The sequence below is a fragment of the Solea solea genome, chromosome 15, assembly GCF_958295425.1.
Source record: "Solea solea chromosome 15, fSolSol10.1, whole genome shotgun sequence".
In the NCBI taxonomy this organism is placed as follows: domain Eukaryota; kingdom Metazoa; phylum Chordata; class Actinopteri; order Pleuronectiformes; family Soleidae; genus Solea; species Solea solea.
Genome location: NC_081148.1, coordinates 10,227,604 through 10,250,566, shown reverse-complemented (window position 1 = coordinate 10,250,566; position 22,963 = coordinate 10,227,604). Strand labels below are relative to the sequence as shown.

The following is a 22,963-nucleotide window of genomic DNA, read 5'->3' as shown; positions in this document are numbered from 1 at the left end:
CACTTTATTTAGTCATTCTGTGTTAGGCAATGTTTAACCTCTCTCTTTTAGCAGAAATGCAGCTGTTTCTGCTCCTGATCCTTCCGGGTCTGTCCTGGTGTGATTGGCAGCCAGATTGGCCCACTGAGAAACCCAGCTCGAGTCACCAGGAATAGCCTGTAAGGAGAAGAGAATGAGGGGAGGAGCGACGAGAGAGAGAGAGAGAGAGAGAGAGAGAGAGAATATGTGTGAGAAAATGAGAAGTAAATCAGCAGTAGAGGCAGCTTAGATGCCTCAAAATAATGCATGTATTACATAGATATTTACATATTTTTTGAATTGTATACAAATCCCAAACAATCATTGTACATGTTGTAAGTTTGAGAAAATTTGAACAGTTGCTCATTTTGCTTGGGAAAAATCTGAACCAAAATGACACAAAAGACTTGATAGAAAGGCTGTCAATGCTCATAAACAGCCACCTCCCCTCCTCCCTCATAAAATTGCCTGGGGGGCTGAATGTGTCTCTTCTCATCTTGTGCACAGTGTGTGTGTGTGTGTGTGTGTGTGTGTGTGTGTGTCTAAGTATGATCTAGGTCAATCTCTGGGAGGACTAGCCTACTCCCTCTAACAGGCTCGGGGAGTAGAGTGGTCAGGTCATGGGAGTGACAGTGACTCACGTAATGAAACATGAATCTTACTGTAACTCAGATAGACTGTTAGAGACTCAGACGTCATTTCCCTCAAACTGACTTACTTAATCCAAAACTAATTTCACAAGTAAAAAAATTAGTAATCTTGGGCAACATTAGTATGTACGAATGGGGATGTATTTGTGAAGAAATGACAAACAGAAAGGAAACTAATAACTGAGGAAACTAAAGAAAAGCACAAGAAAAGTACCTCTTTCCTAGTCTCCTCTTCCTTCTTTCCTTTTGCTTCTCCTTTCAGGTCTGACAGGACAGAGGAGCCTTGGTTCTGCTCAACACCAAACACCTAAAACAGTTGAAAAAGCAAGAGTATAATGCAGGCACATCTTCAATCATTACGTTTGCATGTACTGTGATAATGTCTAATTCGTCTTTATTCTGTATGCACTTTAAAATGTACATAGGTACAGCAGCACGCTTTGTAATGAAAATGAAGTACCTGTGACATATTAATACTATGTTAATGTTATTCTATACTTTGCTTGAAGAGAAGTGAACCGAGCAGCCAGAGGAAGCTGCTGTTGAATTAAAACGCTGATCTGCACTTGATAGTTCAGTACCATGGCAACAAACGGGAATCACACACACACACACACACACACGCACACACACCCCGATTACAAAAATGGAGAGCAAACAAAAGTGGACTGACTGAGAGCAGTGTGCCAATTAGTGTCAGTTAATTACAGGCATTAACATAACAATACTTCTAGTTTTGAAGGTAAAGCATTCAGACTGACACTCACTAGAAATACACCCCACTAATTACATCATTGCTCGCCCTAGGATAACACCTGTATATAACATATAACTGGAACTGTAAGATGTTATTTATAAGTTTAATTATGTCTATAAAAAAACCAACTTTATTGGCAATATCTTAACTTCCAGTAAATAAGCAGGTGTGCTTCTCCGCCAAGCTTCTGCATCTACAAGGTGGTAATTAGAAAGACTTGTGAACTTCTGCCTGGTGTGATTTTGCACTCTTTGCTTTTGTTATTCCTATTTAAGGAAAGTCTTTAATTCCTACATGACTTGTGGTGATAGTCTAAAGAAACTCTTAGCTTGAAACTAACATGAAATCACCTCTATCTCAGTGTATTATTTTGTCCCTTTCAGACACGTTTCTTCAACCTTGAGAGGGTTCGCTACAGGTCAGGGGCTGCAGTAGTTGTGATGAAGGTTTTCAGGCTCCCTGGAGCGTCGTTTAATAAAACAGGGCACTGCTTGATGGAGCAAGTCTCTCAAGGCTATTACAGAAGCATTAGGTTTACCAGTGAGGCAGAGAGGAGATAGAGTGGTTGTCAAACAAGGCAATGCAAAGATCGTAGTTTTGCTTTAGTGGCAAATGTCTCAAATGGGCATTAGGTTGGGTAATAAAGTCACTTTTTACATTGCTCAACTCTGTTTGGCCAGTTCCTTTACTTTAGACTTACTACACAGTAACTTTAAATAATGATGAATGTTGATTGAAACAATTGAATTATTGGTAATGAAATGATAATGAGGGCCACATGGCGCTGTTGTCTTGCAGTGAAAAGACCCAGGTTGATGACCCGGTCAGGAAAAAGGGCCATTCTGCATGGAGTTTGCGTGTTCTCATGCATGCATGTTTTTTTCCAGGTACTCTGGTTTCTTCCCACAGTCCAAAAACATGCAGAGGTTCACTGAACACTCTAAATTGCCCGTAAATGTGAGAGTGAATGGTTGTTTGTCTCTGTGTGTTTGCCCTGCTATGGACTGGTGTCCTGTCCACAGTGTACCCTGCCTTTCGCCCTGTGTCAGCTGGAATTGGCCTCAGTGACGCGCGACCCTCATGCGGAGGATAAAGCAGTAGACAATGGATGGATGAAATAATAATGATTTGAATTGTTTATCAAACCAATATAAGGTAGTGCAAAAGAAAAACAACAATGTTTTACTCCATTTCTAACAAGTACAACTGTAACAAAGCTGTGCTGCTCTTCACATCACTGAGTACAGCATTCCAAGGGAATTGGCTTTTGTTGAAGTGTTCCGTCGATGAGATTTTAGTACTTAAATGTAATTGCTTAAATTACAATAAAAATACCCACTCCTTAGCAAAACATGCAACAACAGATTATCAGATATAGACACTTTTCTAAACTGCAAAAGCTACTGCACAAGAAAATTTCAAGTTTTCTGTAATTGTGGATTTGGTCCAAATGAATGATATCATAATGCTGTAATTAAAACATTAAAGTAATTGTTGTTCTTCGTGGAGTTTTACAGCGGTGTGTAATGCTGCAGTAGTGCATTCTCTTGAAACACCCTTCTTCTTGTCAAAGTGTTGTGGTTAGACTAATTTAGATGAAATAGATGCTAACATCTCAGTACATCCCTACCTTGTCTATCATGCGCCTGGCCTCCTCTTCCTCTGGGTTCTTGTTTTCCAGTTCGATAGTGTAGGTCCCCTTATCACTGTGATCATCCTGTTCCTCTCCTCCAGCCGTCTCTGCTCCCCTCCCGAGCACTGAGGCGTCCTCACTGGTGGGGCTACCTGTCGCCAGCCCTGTGCTGATTGAGCTCCGACCAATACTTGGGTCCTCAGATCTCTGCTTGAGCAGCACGCGGGCAGCAGTTGGTGCCCCAGCAGTCACTGTAGCTGGTATTGGAGCTGGGGTTTTACCTAATCAAAACCGAAATGTGAAAAATATACTTGCTTTACTGAAGATTAAGATACAGAAACAACATGTGGTAAGTAAAATGTTAAAGGTCTAGCTCCTGCATAACAGATCTGCACATTTTCTCAACTGACAAGACTTTTGGTTTTCCTTTTCATACAAAACTAAGTGAAACTGCAGAAACATGCACCACGTTGTTCATAAAAGCAGTATCATAGAATTTGTACAGGCATATTACCTGACTCTGAGGCTGTAGTAGCAGAGGTGGAAATGCTGAAAACCTTGGGATGAGATGGAGGCTGAGGGCACAGTCCCTCTCCACCAGCTCCTCCACCCACGAGTGGTGCAGTCTGGGAAAAAGAGTACGATCGGCGCTTGCGAGGGTTTTCCTCGTCGTAGAACTCGATCATAAAGGCAGTGCGAGGGCTAGCTGTTCGGCTACTGCTCACTGTTATGTGCCCTCCACTTGCTCCTCCTGTTCCTACTCCCACGTGGCTGTGCGCTGCCTTCAGACGTTCCTCGATGGTGTGGTGGCGGTTGGCAAAACGCAAGCCCAGTCCATTTTCACAGTCACTCTGGGTCCCATCCTCATGCTTGCTACCTGTGAGGTAACAAAAGAAACAGATAACAAAAGAATGACTTAAATGCATATTTTCTTTCAACAAATGGCTCAAGCTTCCAGCACTTCTTATGTTACTATTACAGAATGTTGAATAACAAGTTATGTTTACATTAAGACTGACATTAACTAAGGCTTTGCTTCACTAACATGTAGGAAGTCACAGCCAACATGAATCAACAGTAAGCAAAGCATAGAATCAGACACACTAGCTTTTGTGCATCTATACAAATACAATAAAGTACACTGCAGTGCAAGAAGAAAACAGTAAAATAGTGACCACAGCACAAAACCACACTTTCCTGAAAGCACATCCATTTTGGAAACCACAACAAGAAACAAATGTTTCAGCAAAACTGTTGGATAAACTTTCAACCATGGCCTGACAAATCCTTAAACTCTGAAGTCTCTGACTGCTTACCTGCCGCTTAACTGCTATTTCTACATTTAGACAAGTGTGGGTCACATCAGCACGTCCTCTCAGAGTTGTGTGATGGCAGACAGTGCAATTTAATCCAGACAAGCCACCCACCACAGAGAACTGGCCCTGCCTACTTTACTGACACTGAGAGACTACAAGGAGGGGGAGGGTAGGAGGGAAATGAGGGGGAAAGAGTGGTGTGAGTGTGGTGTCTGTGTGTGATAGTGGGGTGCTTCAGTGATAGAAGGGGAGGTAGAAGGAGAAAGGGGAAATACATGAACAAGAGTACCATCTAGCTGGGGGATGCTAGATGGTAAAAGAGAGAAACAGGATTAAGAGCCAGAGAGGAGAAAGCCAAACAGAGAAAGAAGGAATCCTAATTTGCGGGACACTTGGGAAATCGCGTGTCATTAGGGTTAACAGACATCACACAATCAGCCAGTTAGGGTATGAGAGACAGGTGGGGATAAGACACCACATGACTGCTACTGTGTGTAACTATCAGAAAACAATGCACAGCTTCTGATCTAGGAAAACAGTGCACTGCAATTTGTGTAACAAATTAGCTCATTAGATCAGGATTTGCTACAACGTGTAAAAGATAGAGTGCTAGAAGCAGACAGAAAAGAGGACATACTGCTCCCATTGTCTGAGTAAAATCGAGTGCCTTGCCTGAGGATTTTGAAACGCTCTGATGCTTTAATGTCACTTCACTTTTTGTAAAATCGCTGAAGGTCAAAGTGTGGGTCATAATATCTGTGATATGGGTAATTATATAGATGGTGCACACTGGAAATACAATAGCACATTATCACTTCTACATATATTTACCATGCATTTATTGATTTTACACAAGGGTCAGGTCACTTGCTGCAGTTATTCAGTGTGTGTAATTAGGTAATATTCTGTGTGGTTAAAGAGGAGCTTTCTCATGTCTGAGAAAATAACCTTTTTCACAAAAATTCTGCAATCACAAATCACAGTGACTCTTTTTTAGAGTCTGCAGCCAATGTTTTACATTCTCTTATCCACCTCCTCCTTCAGCTCTCCTTCACTTCATCATCAATGAAATGAAATAAAGCATATTTCATTAAAAGGAGGTAAAAGATACCATATGAGCAAAGCTGCAGTGTGTTGCTATAGCTTTAGCAGATCAGCAGATAAGACACACACACACACACACACACACACACACACACACACACACACACACACACAGAGGCAGGTCTTTCATGCTGTGTGCCTCGGACAAAGACACCGTTGGCACGGCCAGAGGAGAACAGAGCTCTCTGTGAGAGTCCAGTGCTCTGCCCCACTTGCCCCACCATGACTCACAGTGGAGCTGCCCGCTGTCTCTGCCGCTGGCTACACACACACACACAGACACAGACACAGACACAGACACACAGACACACAGACAGACACACACACACACACACACGCACACACACAAAGGGGTTTGTGCAGCTATCCTTTTAGGGACTCTCATTGACTTCCAGTCATTTGAATGGCCAAAACAGATGTTATTCCTAATCTGAACCATAACAAACTAATAACATAATCATAAGCTTAGCCTAACGACACTTTTTGCCCTAAACTTAACCAGTTCCTCACAAATGAGATTCTGCCTCATTAGGACCAGTTATTGTCTCCATGAGGACTACTGGTCCTGATAAGGTTATGGTTATGAAGAGGTCTTACAAAGGTAACAAATGCATGTACACACCCACACTCGTGTGCACACAGCTGCAAAAGCCAACAGATAAGCAAATGTGCAACCCCCAAACATGATCACATGATCACATGATCACACAGTTCAGTACTGAAGTTCAATCAATGTGTTTGCTATGCTTGTTCTATTTATCTTACTCAAAGGAACGTCTTCTCAATATAATCAATGAATCAAAAATTTAGAGACAAGAGTCAGAATCTTATTGGCAAGGGAAATCCAATACATTTTGGAGGTTCCAGCTATACACACACGACAGTTCATGTTCCAACACTAAAAGAACAGTAAAATCATCAAAATCAAATGCATCATCTACAAGAAGAGGAGAAAGACTCACCTTAATGGTTCCAAATCAAAATAGCTTTGGCTTGTTTGCCTCCTCTCTATCTCTTCAGTAAACCTCTGCCTCCAACTCTGCCGAGCACCTCTATGACACACCCTACGCACATCTTGCATGCCTCTTCTCACACATGCTGCACTGCTTGTCCGCAGATCGGCACTGAGCATGTTCCAAACACACACACACATGCAGCAAACACAGGCATGAAACCTATCTGCCACACAAATCCAAACATAAAGGGGCACATGCCTCAGTCACCCAACCAATACACACACATACAGATGTTCACTGCTTACTATTTTTTTCTAAATATACGTCTCTATTCTCTCTTCTGCTGCCATCACTTGCAAAACTGTTTCTATAACAACTATCTACCAAAAACTGCTCTCTCCCCACCAACATCCATTTCCACTTGCACTGCAGTCCAGACAACAACCCTCTCTCACCCGCTCTCCTTCTTTGTCCAGTCACCTTTGTTGTAATTGCTGCAAATGCTGTTCTCAGCATTACAGTGAGGTTCTCCTGCCCTCATCACTTTGTCAACCATCTCCTCCCTGTACCTATTTCAGCTGCCATCCACCTGTCCTCTATCCATCCCTCTTTGCCCTCTCCTTCCCTCTTCTCCTCCTTAATCCACCCTCCATTTATCTGTCTTCAGTGGTTATTATTTGTTTGCTGTAACCCCTGTAACAACCCTAGTATTCTCATTGTTTTTTTCCGATTCACCATCAGGGACTGAATACCAAGGCGCATCTCAAGAACTGCAGTATTTAGTAGTCAGTCAGACGGTCATTTAGTTAGCAGCATAATCATCCATCAGGTAAGCCATTCTGTCAGCCAGTTGTCACACATGTAGGACTGAGTCCATCTACTGAATTAGCTCCTCTGTCTCCAGCTACCTCACAGACTTCCATTTTAATCAACTCCTGCTCTTGGTCCCTCCCCCACACATAAACAGCATCATAAATCAGCATCAGTATCATAGCCTCCATTTAATCAACACATGACCAGTGTACTGTATAGTCTACCACAACTAAGGTAACACAAAACAGAGTTTCTTCTTTCAAATTCCCCTGGCAGCAGTAATCAGCCGTTGCGTCCGCTTGCAGGTAAATTGAACAAAGAGACATAGAGAGGGATGCAGTTTATAGTCAGCAACTTCAAACTTTACCCCAAGGATACATAGCAACATGTCCACATAGGTAAACACAGGTGAGTAGTGCTTGTAGCCAAAGATGATCGGCTATAAAGTGAATACATAGAGCATCCACACTAGAGAATATTATGTGTAAATGGTGAAAAAGTGAAAATCCAATGGGGGCTGTGCTATGCTACTAATGCTAAGCCTTGTCATTGGCTGACAGTGCATAAGAGGAGTAGATAGGGTTTAAATGTTTCTGTCTGGTAGCTGCTAATCCCCTGGTTTGGTTACCACTGCCAACAACCCGAGCTCTTAACAAGAGCCAACCCAGTCTTCATATATTTGAGGGAGAGACAAATGGTACAGCGTGTAAAATCTTGTGATATTGAGGTGTAACACTACTATTGTGATAATTCTTGTGCAACAATTGATAATGCTAGAGGAAAGTATTATTGTAGAATAGATGGTTGTGTCAAAAAAGAATGACAGACAAAATGATGAAACAGAAAAGGGTACAGCAACAAACTCACAAAATAGGCTGACAAAGAAAAGAACTGCCACCTTTCAATCTTTTGAGGTAGACTGGCACGTCACTCTTAATGCTTTTGCTGTCGTCCTCTGTGGACTCGCTGCGAACCATAGTGGGGTCGTTCTGGGCCAGCCAATCAGCCACCTTGCTCTCTGATGCCATCATAGCCACTTGAAGTGTACTCAGGTCCTTCCCTCCTGCACCTCCACTTCCTCCTCCACTCTTCTTGGAGCGAGATTTGTGGTGGTCAGGCGTGAACTTTAACACGTGGTCTTTAATGGTGACTTTCCCCGGAGAGGTGTTGTCAAACTCAATGGTGAAAGAGGCGTGACCTTGAGCTGTGGAGCAGAAATGGCAGTTTTGTTACTGTGTCAGTCAAGATTACTGAATACAATGTTGGCATAAATAGATTATGTAAATATATATAGACATTATCATATAATAGGTTGCTACTAAACAATATATCAAATTAATAACTAATTCTACCATTAAGGATCTAACATTTTTCCGAAAATGCCATCTTGATGAAATTAAAATGTGTACTTCTGTCACAAACTACAACATCTTATCTGCTATAATTATAAACAATTTAAAAAAGGAAATACATTCACAATATTAACAAATAAAAATCTATTATCTCATTTTAAAATGTATTGATACAGGTATTTTTATTCAGAATAAATGAATAAAATAAATGAAAACTAAACTTTACCTGCAGCAGCCTGACCTCCCTCAGTGTCCTTAGTGGGAATCTCATGGATGCCGTTATTGGCTGTGTTACTGTCCTTGGTGGGGATATCAAAGTAGTCTTTGGTGGTGGATGCATGCAGGTCATCCTCTTTAGCTTTCTCCCCTCGATGTGCCTCTTTGCTATCTGACACTGAAAAACATATAGAACCATTGATTGACCAATGATTTGAATTTTAAGGGAACCTTGAGTATTATAATAGATGCGTGAAAAGTCGAACAAACCAGTTATATGCCCATAAGTGAATTCCTATTTTGTTCAGTTTCAGTGATATTGTACAGGAATATCACTGTCGGTCACAGCTTCTATCTGAACTAGTTTAATAACATAAAACTTGTGAAAGTGGATTTTGTTGACTTAATTTCAAAGGTTGGAGGTGAAATATCAAACAAGGCCTCAAATTAGTCTGTTCTTTAATAAGCGTGTATCACAATTACAGTCTCCTTCTTGGGGAGGACACAGCTTTACAAAACATGGACATAAAGTGTATGATACTGGTCATCTCTTTCCATTGTCTTTCACACAGACACAGTCAATCAGGGCAACATGTGTTCTAGAGCACTTACAATATGGAGCATTTATTTTCTCATCTGTTCATATTAACAAACAGCCTCTGTGGGGTATGAATATGATAAATGATGCTTTCAGGAATTAAGAGGGCCATCTGCTTCATGTTGGGGAGCAAACATAGGAACATATGGCAAATTGCAATTACAAACAAGAAACACAAAATTACTTTTCAGAATATACAAGTAGAATTAAAGTCAAATATTTAGCGTGTGATATATTTGAAATAAATATTCATGTGCCAAATACGGTTCTTCCCATAAACAGAATCCTTAAATCTTTATATTGAATTGTCCTCAATTGAATTGAGGTCAGCGTTTGTGGCATAAGCTAATTTGCAGGTTTGTGAGGATTTATAACATGGATTTCTTTTTTAAGCGTACACATATGAGGTAGATGAAATACGTTAAATTATACTGAAGATGCACCAAACATATAGGAAGAAAATGACACAAACAAAAAAAGAAGAAGGTAGTGATGCAACATTACAGATGCCAACTGCCATAAAACACCAAGAACAAACAACAAACTAGATGCAACTGAGAAAGTAATACCAGACACAGAAGTCCTACAAAACATATTCAACTATGTCAAACAGCATCAGTTATGGTGTGTTTATAGTATAATTGCTGATCAATCTCTACAAAGAACCATGAAAATACTCCCTTCCTCCTTGAAACTATAATGAACTGAGTAAACGAGAATTTGTGAATAATATTAGAACTTCCCCTGATATCACCATGGTTTGTCTGAGAAGCACCCATATGAATTTCTGTGAAAATGAATGAATGACACACAACAAAATGCGTCCGCTAAGACGGAAGAGTGACTGACTTAAAATGACAGTGGAAAAACAATTACCTTTTAGCCTGTGTTGACTTCTCATTTCAAATATTTAACTGGCCACATGGTGAGACTATGGCAAACCGATTTTAATTGAAGGCGCTTTCCCAGTTCCATTAGCGGACGTATTTGAAATTGGAAGCAGTACTTACCAGAGAATTAGAGAGTGGTTAACTAATGATTGCAGTATTGTAGAGTGAGAGAAAGGTATGTGTGTGTGTGTGTTAAAGTGTTTTCTCTATGAAAGAGATGAAGAAAAGACGCTACAATAAAACTCCAAAGTGGCCTCGACTTGAGTCCAAAAAAAAGGCACACACATTGAAATTAAATTATTCAAATAACATGAAACAAAAACACAAACAAAATCACTTCCAGCTTGAAACCTCTCTTTATTTCTTTCACTTCCCTATTCACATGCTACATCTGACGTCAACCGTTACAATCACATGTACACAGTGTGTGCAACAACTTTGGGAGCACGTAAGTGACTTCACACAACAAATCCAACATCACAACATCCATTCTGCACATAATCTGAAAGTCAATTCTCCACAGACAAAATTCCCTTCACTCACCCTCCTCCATGACTGAAGTTGCCAATTCCTTTTAATTGTTTTGAAAAGCCTTTAGGGTTTCCACTCACCCTGCCATGCTCACAAAGATTTTATCCAAAACCATTCTTGCTAATTTCTTCTATAACACAGAACAATAACCTGCGAAAATCCAGAAAACACTTTCTGTTGATAGTTACACGTAATTTCCATTTTAAAGTTGGTAAAGATGCTGCACACTCAGTGTCTTCAGCCAGATATGGTGAGAGAGTTGAGGATGAGGATGCTTCAGTCTGCTCCAGTGTTTGATTAACCTCCCCACACTCTTTCTGACTACAATGGTGCAGAATAAAGCAGCCTGGCCACAGACTGATTTTGCATCACCAAGCTGTCTTCCTATTGGTGTAACCTCTAATCTTGTTACACTGGCTATTCAACTCCAACCGACGGGACCACCCCCAGTGCAATGGTCACCATACATAAACACACTAAGAGCAAACAGAGACAAATACAAGCTCTGAGAAACAAAATCTATAGGGTGCACCTGGCTGATGCACAGACAAACACAGCAAACCATTCAGCTTCACACACAAACTACAGAGAAGATAGTGGCTGTGTTTAATGTGCTACATTTACACTTTCAATTCTACAACATGCATAGCCAATACATTAAAGCTGCAGTACGTAACTTTTGTTTGTCATTGTATTTCTTATTAAACTGATTGAGCAGTGTGATTCACTTTTGAAACTTTACATGGGCCCTTCTTAATCAACATTGGGTGAATTATATGACAATCGTTTTAATATTTAAAAGTTATCACACGGCAGAGAAGTGACTAGCGCTGTTGCCTCACAACAAGAAGGTTGTGGTCCAACCAAGGGCCTTTCTGTGTGGAGTTTGCATGTCCTCTACATTCTACACAGTAGATTGACAAGAGTGAATGGTTGTTCAACTCTGTGTGTTGGCCCTGTGATGGACTGGCAACCTGTCCGGTGGTGCATCCGGCCTTTCACCCTATGTCAGCTGGGATTGGCTCCAGCGAACCCCCACGACCCTCATGTGGAGGATGAAGTGGTCAACAATGACTGAATGAATAAAATTGCACACAAAATTTTAAAGACTGATATATTACATCATATTTTGTATGAAGTCAGTGTGTAATGTGGCCATTGTCTTGTTACTTTACAGGTTTTCTGTATAGTTGCTGTTTTTACAACATTTGCAGCAATAATGAGCTTTCCACCTTTCTTGCAGTAACAAGGCTTGGTGTCCGATACAATCATTCTTATAACGTCGACTTCAAATGTATTTGCAGGACCAGTTTTTTGGGGAATATTTTCTCCATAGCATGTATGAAACATATAGTGGTGGGGAGATGATGTGTCTAATGACAGTAGGAAGATTTTAACAGCAGTACATCCTACCTGAAATGGAGCTGTCATGCTTTTTGGAGGATGACTTGGTTTCCTGTTTGAAGGAGTTCTCGTCATCTGCATCCCCATCCCCCCACCAAGACGGCTGGCCGTACAGAGGCGTCCCACGATGGAGTGCTGCAACATCCGCTGAGATGGATGCACACAAGCAGACACGTCATGTTTACTGTGTACCTTACATACTCTGGTACTGCTGACAAACTCTATCGTGGTGCCAAAAAGTGACATATCCTCTAGTCAGGACTTGCCCCACTGACCTATTTTCAGAACTTTAGCAAACAAGTGCACGTGCACACTCTCTTTATCATGCGCTCTCTTTATTTCTCCCTCTCTCTCAAACACATGTTCTAAATGAAAGAGGGTTTTTCCATTTCCCAAACTTAAGGCGGTCATGTGATGAGTATCCTGTGGCAAAATTGGACACCATAAAAGAAAAGCAACAGGAAAAGCTTAAGATAGAGCGGAATAACACACACACACACTAACCAGAGGTCTCTAGCCAGATTTGAACTGGTAATGTTGCCTCTTAGACCACTGTGTCAGAGGACGCCTCATCCTGTGTTAACATCTCTCTGATCTTTCCTTTTCCTTTCCCTTATTTTCCCTAAGTACTCCCCATCCTGAGCTATGGAAGTTGAATCACAGATTCTAGAGATAATTATAGATGCTCAGCGCCAAATTGCATGCAGTAAGAGGGGGATTCTCTATAAAAGCTACTAAATGTATAGTCTCAATGTGGTATAATATCTAGGTGAGGCATGGCATTACAGTAGTAATACTGTAGGATTACATCCTCAGAACCACAGAGAGGTTTGTGTAAAAACATGTGCAGCAGATGGGTTGACTTACAACAGCAAACGTGTATATTTGCTTGTTTTATGCCAAAATGTGTGTAATGTGTGCAACTAGTGCTGGCATGTGGCTTTGCATTATGCGGGCATTCTGATCCTGTTATTGCTTAATCTGTGCAATAACACAAGCCCCGTGTGGCCTTGTTTCAACATCTGGAGATCATCCAGGCTCCTGCTAGCACCTTAGCTTGGTCAGTGATTTCATTTTTTGACATCAAACCTGAATTACATTCATCTGAATTATCAAAGAGTGACTGTTGGTATTCCTGGGGAGCACGTCCACCCCCTACTGGCCTGAAATAAATCTCCACCACACTTAATTTCACAATATTCTGTAAAACTTTTGGTTTCCTTAGAAAGGAAAATCCACCATAAATGTTATAGAACATCTCCAAAACAAACAGCGTATACAGCATAATGGAATATGCATTTTTGAGTCTTGCACAGATACGGTTGATATAAAGTTGTTAAATTATTTTGGTATTTAATGAAGAGAAACTTCTACTTTTTAAATGAATATAAAATTGAAGCATAGAATACAAATGGTAGATTAAACAAAACGTAGCAAAATCCATTAATTCATAATATACATTTAAGGTGTGGTAAACAAGATACTGTTAGTGTTATTGATAAACAATTCCATTCCATATTCTGTTTCAGCATGATCTCATCATGAGACTTTGACCTCTGCTTATCTGGTGAGAGGGACTCAGGACAGAGATCCGCAATTCCAAAATTGTATTATTTTGAATAAAATTACCTGCCTACAGCACCTTAAGAGTACTAAAATCGCACTAAAACACTGAAATAAGATAATAGTATCAAGACTAATCACTTTATTTCTACCCTTAAGAAGGTCCTGAAGGTAGATTTTACCGAGGTTCACATTTCCACTCTTGCTGTCTCTCACCTCCCATCCTCTCCTCTGCTTTGTGACTGTCCACATGTTTTGCTGGTGGCTCTTTGCAGGACACGACCCCATCTACTGCTCTGCTCTCTACTGGCCTCAGGGTGCCACCACTGGGAGACCTCAGTGCTTTTGTTGGGGTCTTCGCGGGGGACTTGTGGCTTGAAGTTGTGGTGGTGGTAGTGGTTTCACCATTAGATGGCTTTTTGCTGAGCTGGAGGCCACTTGTAAACTTTTCATGCTAGAGAAAAATGAAATTATATAATTTAAACAAATATTTAGAGAACTATAATGTATATGGCTGTGTATACTGGTGAACATGCGAGTGTGTGTGAGAGTGTGCTTACCTTAAGTGCCTCCTCGGGCACAGTGAGCTCTCCTCTCACCACCGTGAACAGGTTGGTATGTGAGACAGTCAGGTTAGGGAAAATGCTGTAAATTCTACTATTTCATACACACCAAACATTTTGTCGTGAACATATGGACATTTATGCATGAATGTCGCTATATACCAAACATTATTCATGTATAAATGTCCATATGGTCATGGCAATGTGTTTGACAATATACACTGCCCAATGTGTGAAGGGATGGAGAGATAAGAAGACCAGCAAAGTGAAAGGATATCATATCCAAACCTCAGCTTGTCCTCCAGCTTCAGCGTGATATACATCTGCTCCTGGATGCGGACATCATTTACAAAGGTCTGCAGTGGGGAGGGAAAGATAAGGTAAAATCTTAAATGAACAATAACGTAATAAAAATACCACAACTTCAACAACAATTATAGTAAAGGAAGATAATATAACAAGTTGACTGATGGCCGATGGTCCAAATTGTGTTGGTGCTTCAGCTGCTATAATAAAACATCTCTATGTCCTCTTTCTTGAGATTAACTAATGACAGTTTTACAACCCAGTAGTAAAACACCTCCAGTATAGCTTCACTACTACTGTGGCAAATCTCTTTATATCCACTGACTCAGAAGGGGAAAACTTCCTCTGACTCCAGTTAAGAAGCTGGATGGTTAATGACACAGCAGGAAGTGGCTTTGACTCTTGCTTCCTGTCGGGAGAGGATGTGAAGGCAGTGTGCATGTGTGTCCAATCTGTGGGACTGTGGCTGTGAGTGCTAAAAATCACTACACATGACTAATGCCAAATGGGAACCGTAAAATGTTTTCTAAGATCAATCTTAGTTATAGGTCTAAAGGTGTTTCATTTTAGTGGCAGAGTGACCCTTTAACATCACAAGACTTTGCCCTTAAGTTGTGATTTGCATAATTAGGTTTAGATTAAAATTGACCTGAGCTCTGATATAAATCTTCATTGACACAGAGATTGATTAGGTCCTCATCCCATTAACCCTCAAAATAGGTTAGCCTCTAACCCTTCACAACACCCCTCATCTCCATCTATGTCTTTTTTCCCCTTTGTATATCTTGATTTGTCTCCCTCTTCATCTGAACCTCATTTCTTCACACCAGCAGGTTAAAATCATTCTCTTATCTCTCTTCATCCCCCATCCATTGTGTGACCCTCCTCCTCTCTTTTTTTCTGTCCTGTCCTCACCATTTCTGTGTTTCACTTTTACCTTTTGTCCTAACCTCACTTTGTTTTGCACATTTGCATCTGTGTACTCACCCCATTTAAGCTGCCCAGGTCCTTGACCTTGTGTTCATCAGTCCCTGCTTCATAGTTGATGACTGCGTGCTGTTTATCCACACTGCGGGACTATAAAACAACAACACAAGCAAACGTGATTAAGATCAAATGTGAACATGCAGAAGAAATATGTTTCACTCTTCATCTTTGCTGCTATACTAAAAAGGTTCCTCATTGGCCTTTGACCTATGCTGCATGAAGGTTAAGGAGAAAGTGAGCTAAATTGTGAACTGCATCAGAGCAACTGTTTCTTGGAATGGAGAAAACTGTACTATGTTAAATATTTGGAGGTATGAGCATCTCGTCAGGAATGGAACCTTGGAAGTAAGTCTCAATGTTACTATGTATGATATCAACCCAAAGCAATATCAGCAGGTATTTCAAAGTCTAACATCATACTGGCACCTTGACATTCATGCAGATCTGTACACACCAACACACACACACATACATGGACAGATGCACAAAGGAGAACAGTGGAGTAATGAAGGACTGGAGGAGGTAAAAGTATTGATTTCCTGCTGGCGCCAGATACAAGCCCATCAGCTGCTTTGAGGATAAATTGTTTCCAACACAAACGTACTGTGAACTGTGGAATCTGGCAAATATTCCTCCATATCAATGTCTCAGAATTTATGCGCTGACACCAAATGGGGGGGAAATTTAGCTGTGTCTCCAAAATGTCTGTTCGGACGCCCTTCAGATATACAAAAAAGTATTCTGGAATCGTTTGTTTCATCACTGCCGAAGCAAAACCTATTGTAATTTGATTGTGTATTTGATGTACTTTTATTTTATGAAAACAAAAATGAATATAAAAAACAAACAAACAAACATGTCATTTGTGTGATGAGATCCAGCTAAGAAAGAAAGTATTGTACTAAGGTCAAGTACACACATGCTTTGGTTTCATGATAGCACTTAATTACAGCAAAGGGAAGCAGCCAGAGCTTCACCTTAAACAGATTATCGTAGTGAGATTGGATCAGATCAAACAAGATGGAAACAAACTGAGCTGCCTATTGTACCTCACACCACAGAGCCAACTAGTGGTGTTAAGGATACAGTATACTTCTGAGCTAATGAAGTTAATGCAGTCCCTACTTAGAATACAAATGTGAAGTGGAAACAAAAAAGTGACTGTTCGCCACTCAGAGTGAAAAGACAAGAGTGATAAAGGAAGAGGCACACAAGACAACATAAGGCAGATCAAATTTTAATCAACATACACACACACATGCACACTTATGACACTGCACTGACTGCCATTCATTCTGACAGCCTAAACAAAGGTTTTGGTCTCCATGAGCACTACAAGTACACACACACACACACACACACACACATCCATTCATTCAGCTAGAGACAGAAGATATAATTCTGACAGATATGACTCAGATTGCCATCATAGTGCTGTCTTCCTGTATTCTCTATGCTCCTTCCCAGAAAAAAAGAATAATTACATTTTATTTTCCAGTTTGTAAATAACATAACTGTAAGAATCATATAAGCATGTGGCATAATTTTTGCTAGGTGACACCAAAACATTAACATAACACTCTCGCAGACCACTAATGAAACTTGTGTGATAATTTTCGATCATTCATTTATTAAATGTTTATTAAATATTTTTTTTCCTGCAAGTGAGTGCGTTTGTGTTTGAAGGCGCAGGACACAAGCAGCCAGTTTAGCCATGTGATGAGACCTTGGCACACGCATGCAGTCACATGGAGGAACTGCAAGCAACCACTGACAGTGTTAAACAAACATGCACAAAGGCAAACATTTGGAAGATTTCCCTTATCTAATATTGTATCATTCAAAAGAAGAAGATCACAATAACAGGGAAAACCCTCCCAGAAACACACAGATTCATATGGAAAAAAACAAAAACAGATCAGAAACAAATTAGGTGTTTGTTGTTTGCAAATAAAGCAGGTATTATAAAATTCTACATGTATAGTAAACTGTCCTTGTTGCTGTTCACAAGTCTCCGCACGCAAGAAGAGAACTGTGAAGAGTGGGATTTTAGAAAGTGGAATAGTCCCATGTTCATTTTCATTTATAAATCAAATGCATTTTTACAAGCTTTCACTTTTCCATTTCTGCTTTCCTCTTCCAACACACAGGTCCCCTTACTGGATTAGATTTCTCAGACTTTATACTGCTAGGAGCAACATTACCAGTGGGTCCAAACTGTATCCAGAAGGCATGGTTACATGATTCAAATTCCCTACAAGGAATCCATATATTTTTATTATTAAAAAGTTAGAAAAGCCCTGCACATAGAGTAAAACATGTATTAAATTAAATGTGGGAATAAAATATATAGGTACAAAAGTTTCATGAGATAGTAAAGTCAGTCTGATAACTGAACTTGAATACATAATCATAACAGAGGGAGCTATGGCCATAGATACACTTTCTACACTACAAGTGACTCAATCAGATAAGACCTAACTCAAGAGGTATCTGCCCCACTTTCTATTAATAGTGCAATGACCAGAGGTACACACACACACACACACAAGCATACCCATGGTCTCTGGTTGTACTGTATGCAGCTGCAGGGACACAGCTTCAGTACACAAACACAGACTCAGTGACATGCACACATAAACACACAGACACAAAACAAGCTCTGTTACTGCAAGAGCAGCAGCATGGAGGCTCATTTGTTGTGTCCTCAGTCAGACTCAGTAAACAGATATTTTATCAGTGTCATGTGACAATATATATGATATTTTAATGAGAGTCAGGCTCTGTTTCCTGAAATGTTCTTCTTTGAAATTCTTAAGAAAGAGAGGACATTCACAAATTGGATTAGTGAAAATCCAACAACACACCCAACAACATCTGCTTTATTGAGACGACTGCAGCAAAAATGTCATTCAAGCACGTTTGTTCTCTTACCTGTAACATGAGTTCACAGTCATCTCGGCCGACAAAGATCATTTCCCGGGGGAGGCGGTGGCGAGTGCCCCCACTGCTCACGAGGAACCAGGAGGTCACACTCATCTCTGCTCCCTGCTGCCGCCTCTGCTACACTCCTGCTAAGACAAAAGCAAATACATAACCGTTCAACTAATCTGTAACCCAATAAATCGAAAACTCAATAAGCTTCATTAGACACCACAGATTCATCTTTATAGCATAATATGAACATCGATATAACGTCATACTGCAACAATTCTGAGAAAAATCCAGTCTTTCAATTACAATTAATGTTAGTACATCACATCAAATACAAATCTGTAAAAGGCAAAACAAAATAAAATCTTTGTTTTGGTTTAACTTAAGTTAACTAAAGGAGTAGGGCCAGTAGAATACAGTAAGTACAAAAGAAGGTAGAGCCTTCACACTTCACAAAGTTTGGATTCCAATGCGGATATACACTGCCAGGCCAAAAAAAAGTCGCCACCTGGATTTAACTAAGCAAATAGGTAAGGGGTTCTGCAGTTGGTCAGGTCTAGGTTCAGCATCATTATGTGCCCAAAGAATGAGGTCGGCTGACTACCTGAATATAATGAATGATCAGATTATTCCATCAATGCATTTTTTTCTTCCCTGATGACATGGGCATATTCCAAGATGACAATACCAGGATTCATCAGGCTCAAATTGTGAAAGAGTGGTTCAGGGAGCATGAGACATCATTTTCACACATGGATTGGCCACCGCAGAGACCAGACATTAACCCTATTGAGAATCTTTGGGATGTGCTGGAGAAGGCTTTGACTCTCCCATCATCAATACAAGATCTTGGTGAACAATGAATGCAACACTGGTCAGAAATAAATCTTGTGACATTGCAGTAGCTTATGAAAACAATGCCAAAGTGAATAAGTGCGTTTTTTTGACCAGGCAGTGTATTCCTGGAGTGATCAATCAAACATCTGTCTCACCTGAGGAAGATCCACAACCAACTCAAACACTGTGTCCTCAATAAATTTCTGTGGCACAGAGAAGTGCTTGGACTTTACCTCCTTATGCCTGTTTGTGTACATGTACAGACATAAGACAATCTAAATGCAAGAAAGCTGTTTAAAAAATTGTAAAATTGACAACACACCTGTGGTCCAGGTAGCTCACTGGTGATAGAAAACTGAAAGCACAACTCAGCTAGGCCATCCTGAGGGGAAAAAAGGAGGAAGAGAGCTTTTAGTTTGTTTATAGCACTCTTAGAAACAGTTAATCTGTATCATGATACAATAAACAATAGGGCTAAAATAATTACTTAGGTTCTCAGTTTGACACTGGTCAACATTTTTCAACATGTTCTGCCATTTTATGGACCAATTACTCTGCAATTATGAAAATAATCGTTAGTTGCAGCCCCAACAACCAGTGATATATGAAAGATAGTGTGAAAAGAAGAGGTTAGGTAAGACAGAAGAATCACAAATGAAGTGTTAACGCTCCATCTCGCTTCATTTTGTTTTGCTGGTAGGAGGAATGAGACTGAGTGGGCGGTCTTGCAATGTGATGCCTCACTCGTGTCTACGTCTGGAAATGAACAGTGATCCATCCAGTAACACACATCCTTTTTCTCTACCCGCCTGCTCTGATCATTGCCAGATGTTGAAGGAGGAAGTGATGTAGGAATGTTGGCCTGCCTCACCAGTAGGACATTTCTGTTCCCTCCCGCTTCCCTCCTCCCCTTCCTCTTTCTCCCTCTTTCTCTTTAGATGTGCTGGAAAGGAGGTCAAAGCCAGCTCCTCTGACTTTCTGACTGTCCGGCGCTAAAAGAAGAACAACATTCAGCAGAACTAAAAACCAGCCATGTTACACTTCTGTATGACTGGTTTTCTAACTGCTTGCTGTTGTTCAGTTTAAAAGCCTAACAGTACTAACAGTAGCTGTTTGACTAAGTGACTGGATGCAGAGTTTAGCAGCCACAAGTTCATTTCATAATTGGATTTTTTTTGTCACAAGATAATGACAACATCAACGAGAGTGAGACAAAATCCAATTTAAAAAACTGCTGCTCTTAGTTACTGCCTTTACGTTGTACTAAAATTAAGACAGTTGTTCATTTACAGTTATTTAATTCTAAATTTTACATAGGTTTCATAGGAAGGGGAGTTGTTAATGGTGATTTTAGAAAGCACTTTAATACTCTACTGTACTGTCTTCTGTAGAAAGTACCAAGAAAAGCCCATCAGAGAGGGAATTACAGATTATTGAGCTAAACTCAAACTCACTTAACCTCTTAAGTACTATGTATACTAACACAGAAATCCCCAGGGTAAAATTTTAATCAACTGCACACCTCTGATGGTTCCTTACATGATTACCGTTGAGAAAGTGACTATTCCAACTGCTGTCTCTCACGCAAATCATTTCAGCTTTTCATCCCAGTAAAAATATGATGTGTACAACATTTGTAATGTAAGTTTTAGGCAGACATAATAAGCAGTGATAAGCTATCTGAATATACTGCAATCAGTAGTAAGTCACAGAATCAGTCACAGAAAAAGCTTTCTTGACATACACCCGTTATTTTTGCCTTCAAGTTGAAGCGCATGACGACTGAAACGGCCTAAAATAAAGCAAGAACTTTATGACCAAGATTGGATGCATTTAGGGTGGTTTCTCATAAAACATAATAAAACGTACACTGTCCTCTACCAAATACACATTTATAACTTTCAAATACATTTATTTTTCACCCCAATAATCCATCCCAACATAACAGACCTCAGATATACAACTACATTTAATAGTAATAGTTTTGACAAAATGAACTACATTGAAAGAAAGGACAACAGATGCAGCAACCAATGATCTTAAATCTAAAAATCATATCTCATTCATGCAAATACATGTGATGTTCCTCTACTGTTTTGTCGCCATTTCTATATTCACATGACCACATTGCATGTCAGATATGATGGATATAAAGCAGATATTGTGCTTGGGTGCAACACTTGAACACACGAAGCATACATTTTTAGAGAAACTGAATAACTGCACTACACCATAAAAATGTGTGGTTGCATTTCCTCACTCAAACCAAACCATTAGAGAGTTTGCTGTCGCAGTAACCACTGCACACTCACTGCAGTCTTCAAGGTTAATGTGTGTGTGGTGCCTTCAAAAAAAAAACCAAAAAAAAAAAACCTTCTCACTATCACACATGAAAGCGAGGCACAGCTGGAGGAATGCAGAGGCTGGTCTGATAAAGGAGACACAGCTGTGAGGAAGTTCTGTCTGCTTAATATGTGTTCCTTTAAGACTTAATGTTAAATTACAAATAATATACCTTCTCTTTTGAAATGACTTGATTTGTCCAACAAACTTAAATATATTCCATTTTCTACTGTATATGATGAATAAAAGGAAAAGAAAGGTTTCTCTGATGAAAGCAGTTTGTTTTCAACCTTGATTTCTTTTGTAGAATCAATGACAACCATCAATGCAATTCAGTCATTCATCAGAGACAGACATAAAACACTACTTGATGATATATGTTTATATGTTTAGACAGGACAGGCTAAAATCAAACTCAAGTCCCAGATCTCTCTCATCTATATTCTAACCATTCATCAGCATTCTTGCTGGGACTAACAAGAAGGAATAGTGACCTCATAGTTTTGGCAGGAATTCCTCAACCCTCAGACCTTTACATACACTCACACCATCCACATACCCACACAAATAATTATGCACACAGATGCACACATACGCAGAGAATTAAGGCGTGAAAGGCCAGGATTATTCCAAGATGACTGGGAATTCTTTGTAGTAGACTGAAAGGACAGGAAGCATGCACACACTTCCTGTGCTGGACTCTCATGTTTGAATCCACAGTGAGTGTGTAGCTTACTTTGATTTGTAGACCGACTTGAAGGGAAAACCGCGTGTCTCTACAGTGAGGCAGCTCACACTGTCCTGAGGGAATTCGTCTTGGAGACTGATTTGACACAAATTAGTCTATGCAAGAATATATTTTATAATATTCAGAAACTATAAATAAGCATGGTGATAAGACTGATTAACTGTGACAAATTGCCCTTATGTTTCCATTCTCTGGAAAAATGCTGTTGAGCAGTCTTTTAGGCTGTTCAAACCAATCACAAATACAAGCTAAACGAATAAGCCGACAACAGTTTATTTCACGTCATATGTTTCTTTGCTGTAACACATGGCTGTTGCTCTCCACGTAGCATCTGGCCTCAGGGAGCATGATGAAGGCATGACGATGATGCAACAGCTGGGTAACCATCAGTACTACTCATCCGCTTTTTCCCTCCAACCTTCCAAACCATCACAATCCTCATAG

At 40.1% G+C, this 22,963-nt stretch overlaps 1 protein-coding gene across 2 annotated transcripts in view; it reads right to left on the bottom strand.

Moving 5' to 3' along the window:
• Nucleotides 1-22,963, bottom strand: part of cep170aa (centrosomal protein 170Aa) — a 38,327-nt gene that overhangs the window by 7,998 nt on the left and 7,366 nt on the right. Inside the window, exons 2-14 of one of the 2 annotated variants that reach the window (XM_058651451.1) lie at nucleotides 19,751-19,810; nucleotides 18,592-18,728; nucleotides 15,658-15,747; nucleotides 14,642-14,720; nucleotides 14,362-14,420; nucleotides 14,018-14,255; nucleotides 12,248-12,385; nucleotides 8,826-8,993; nucleotides 8,146-8,451; nucleotides 3,573-3,935; nucleotides 3,056-3,339; nucleotides 883-975; nucleotides 39-156 (exon numbers count right to left, since the gene is read on the bottom strand). In XM_058651451.1, the coding sequence (XP_058507434.1) occupies nucleotides 39-156; nucleotides 883-975; nucleotides 3,056-3,339; nucleotides 3,573-3,935; nucleotides 8,146-8,451; nucleotides 8,826-8,993; nucleotides 12,248-12,385; nucleotides 14,018-14,255; nucleotides 14,362-14,420; nucleotides 14,642-14,720; nucleotides 15,658-15,747; nucleotides 18,592-18,696 (2,041 nt within the window). In that variant the 5' untranslated portion in view covers nucleotides 18,697-18,728; nucleotides 19,751-19,810. The remainder of the gene's footprint in view (nucleotides 1-38; nucleotides 157-882; nucleotides 976-3,055; nucleotides 3,340-3,572; nucleotides 3,936-8,145; nucleotides 8,452-8,825; nucleotides 8,994-12,247; nucleotides 12,386-14,017; nucleotides 14,256-14,361; nucleotides 14,421-14,641; nucleotides 14,721-15,657; nucleotides 15,748-18,591; nucleotides 18,729-19,750; nucleotides 19,811-22,963) is intronic. The other variant, XM_058651452.1, reaches the window with a different exon arrangement.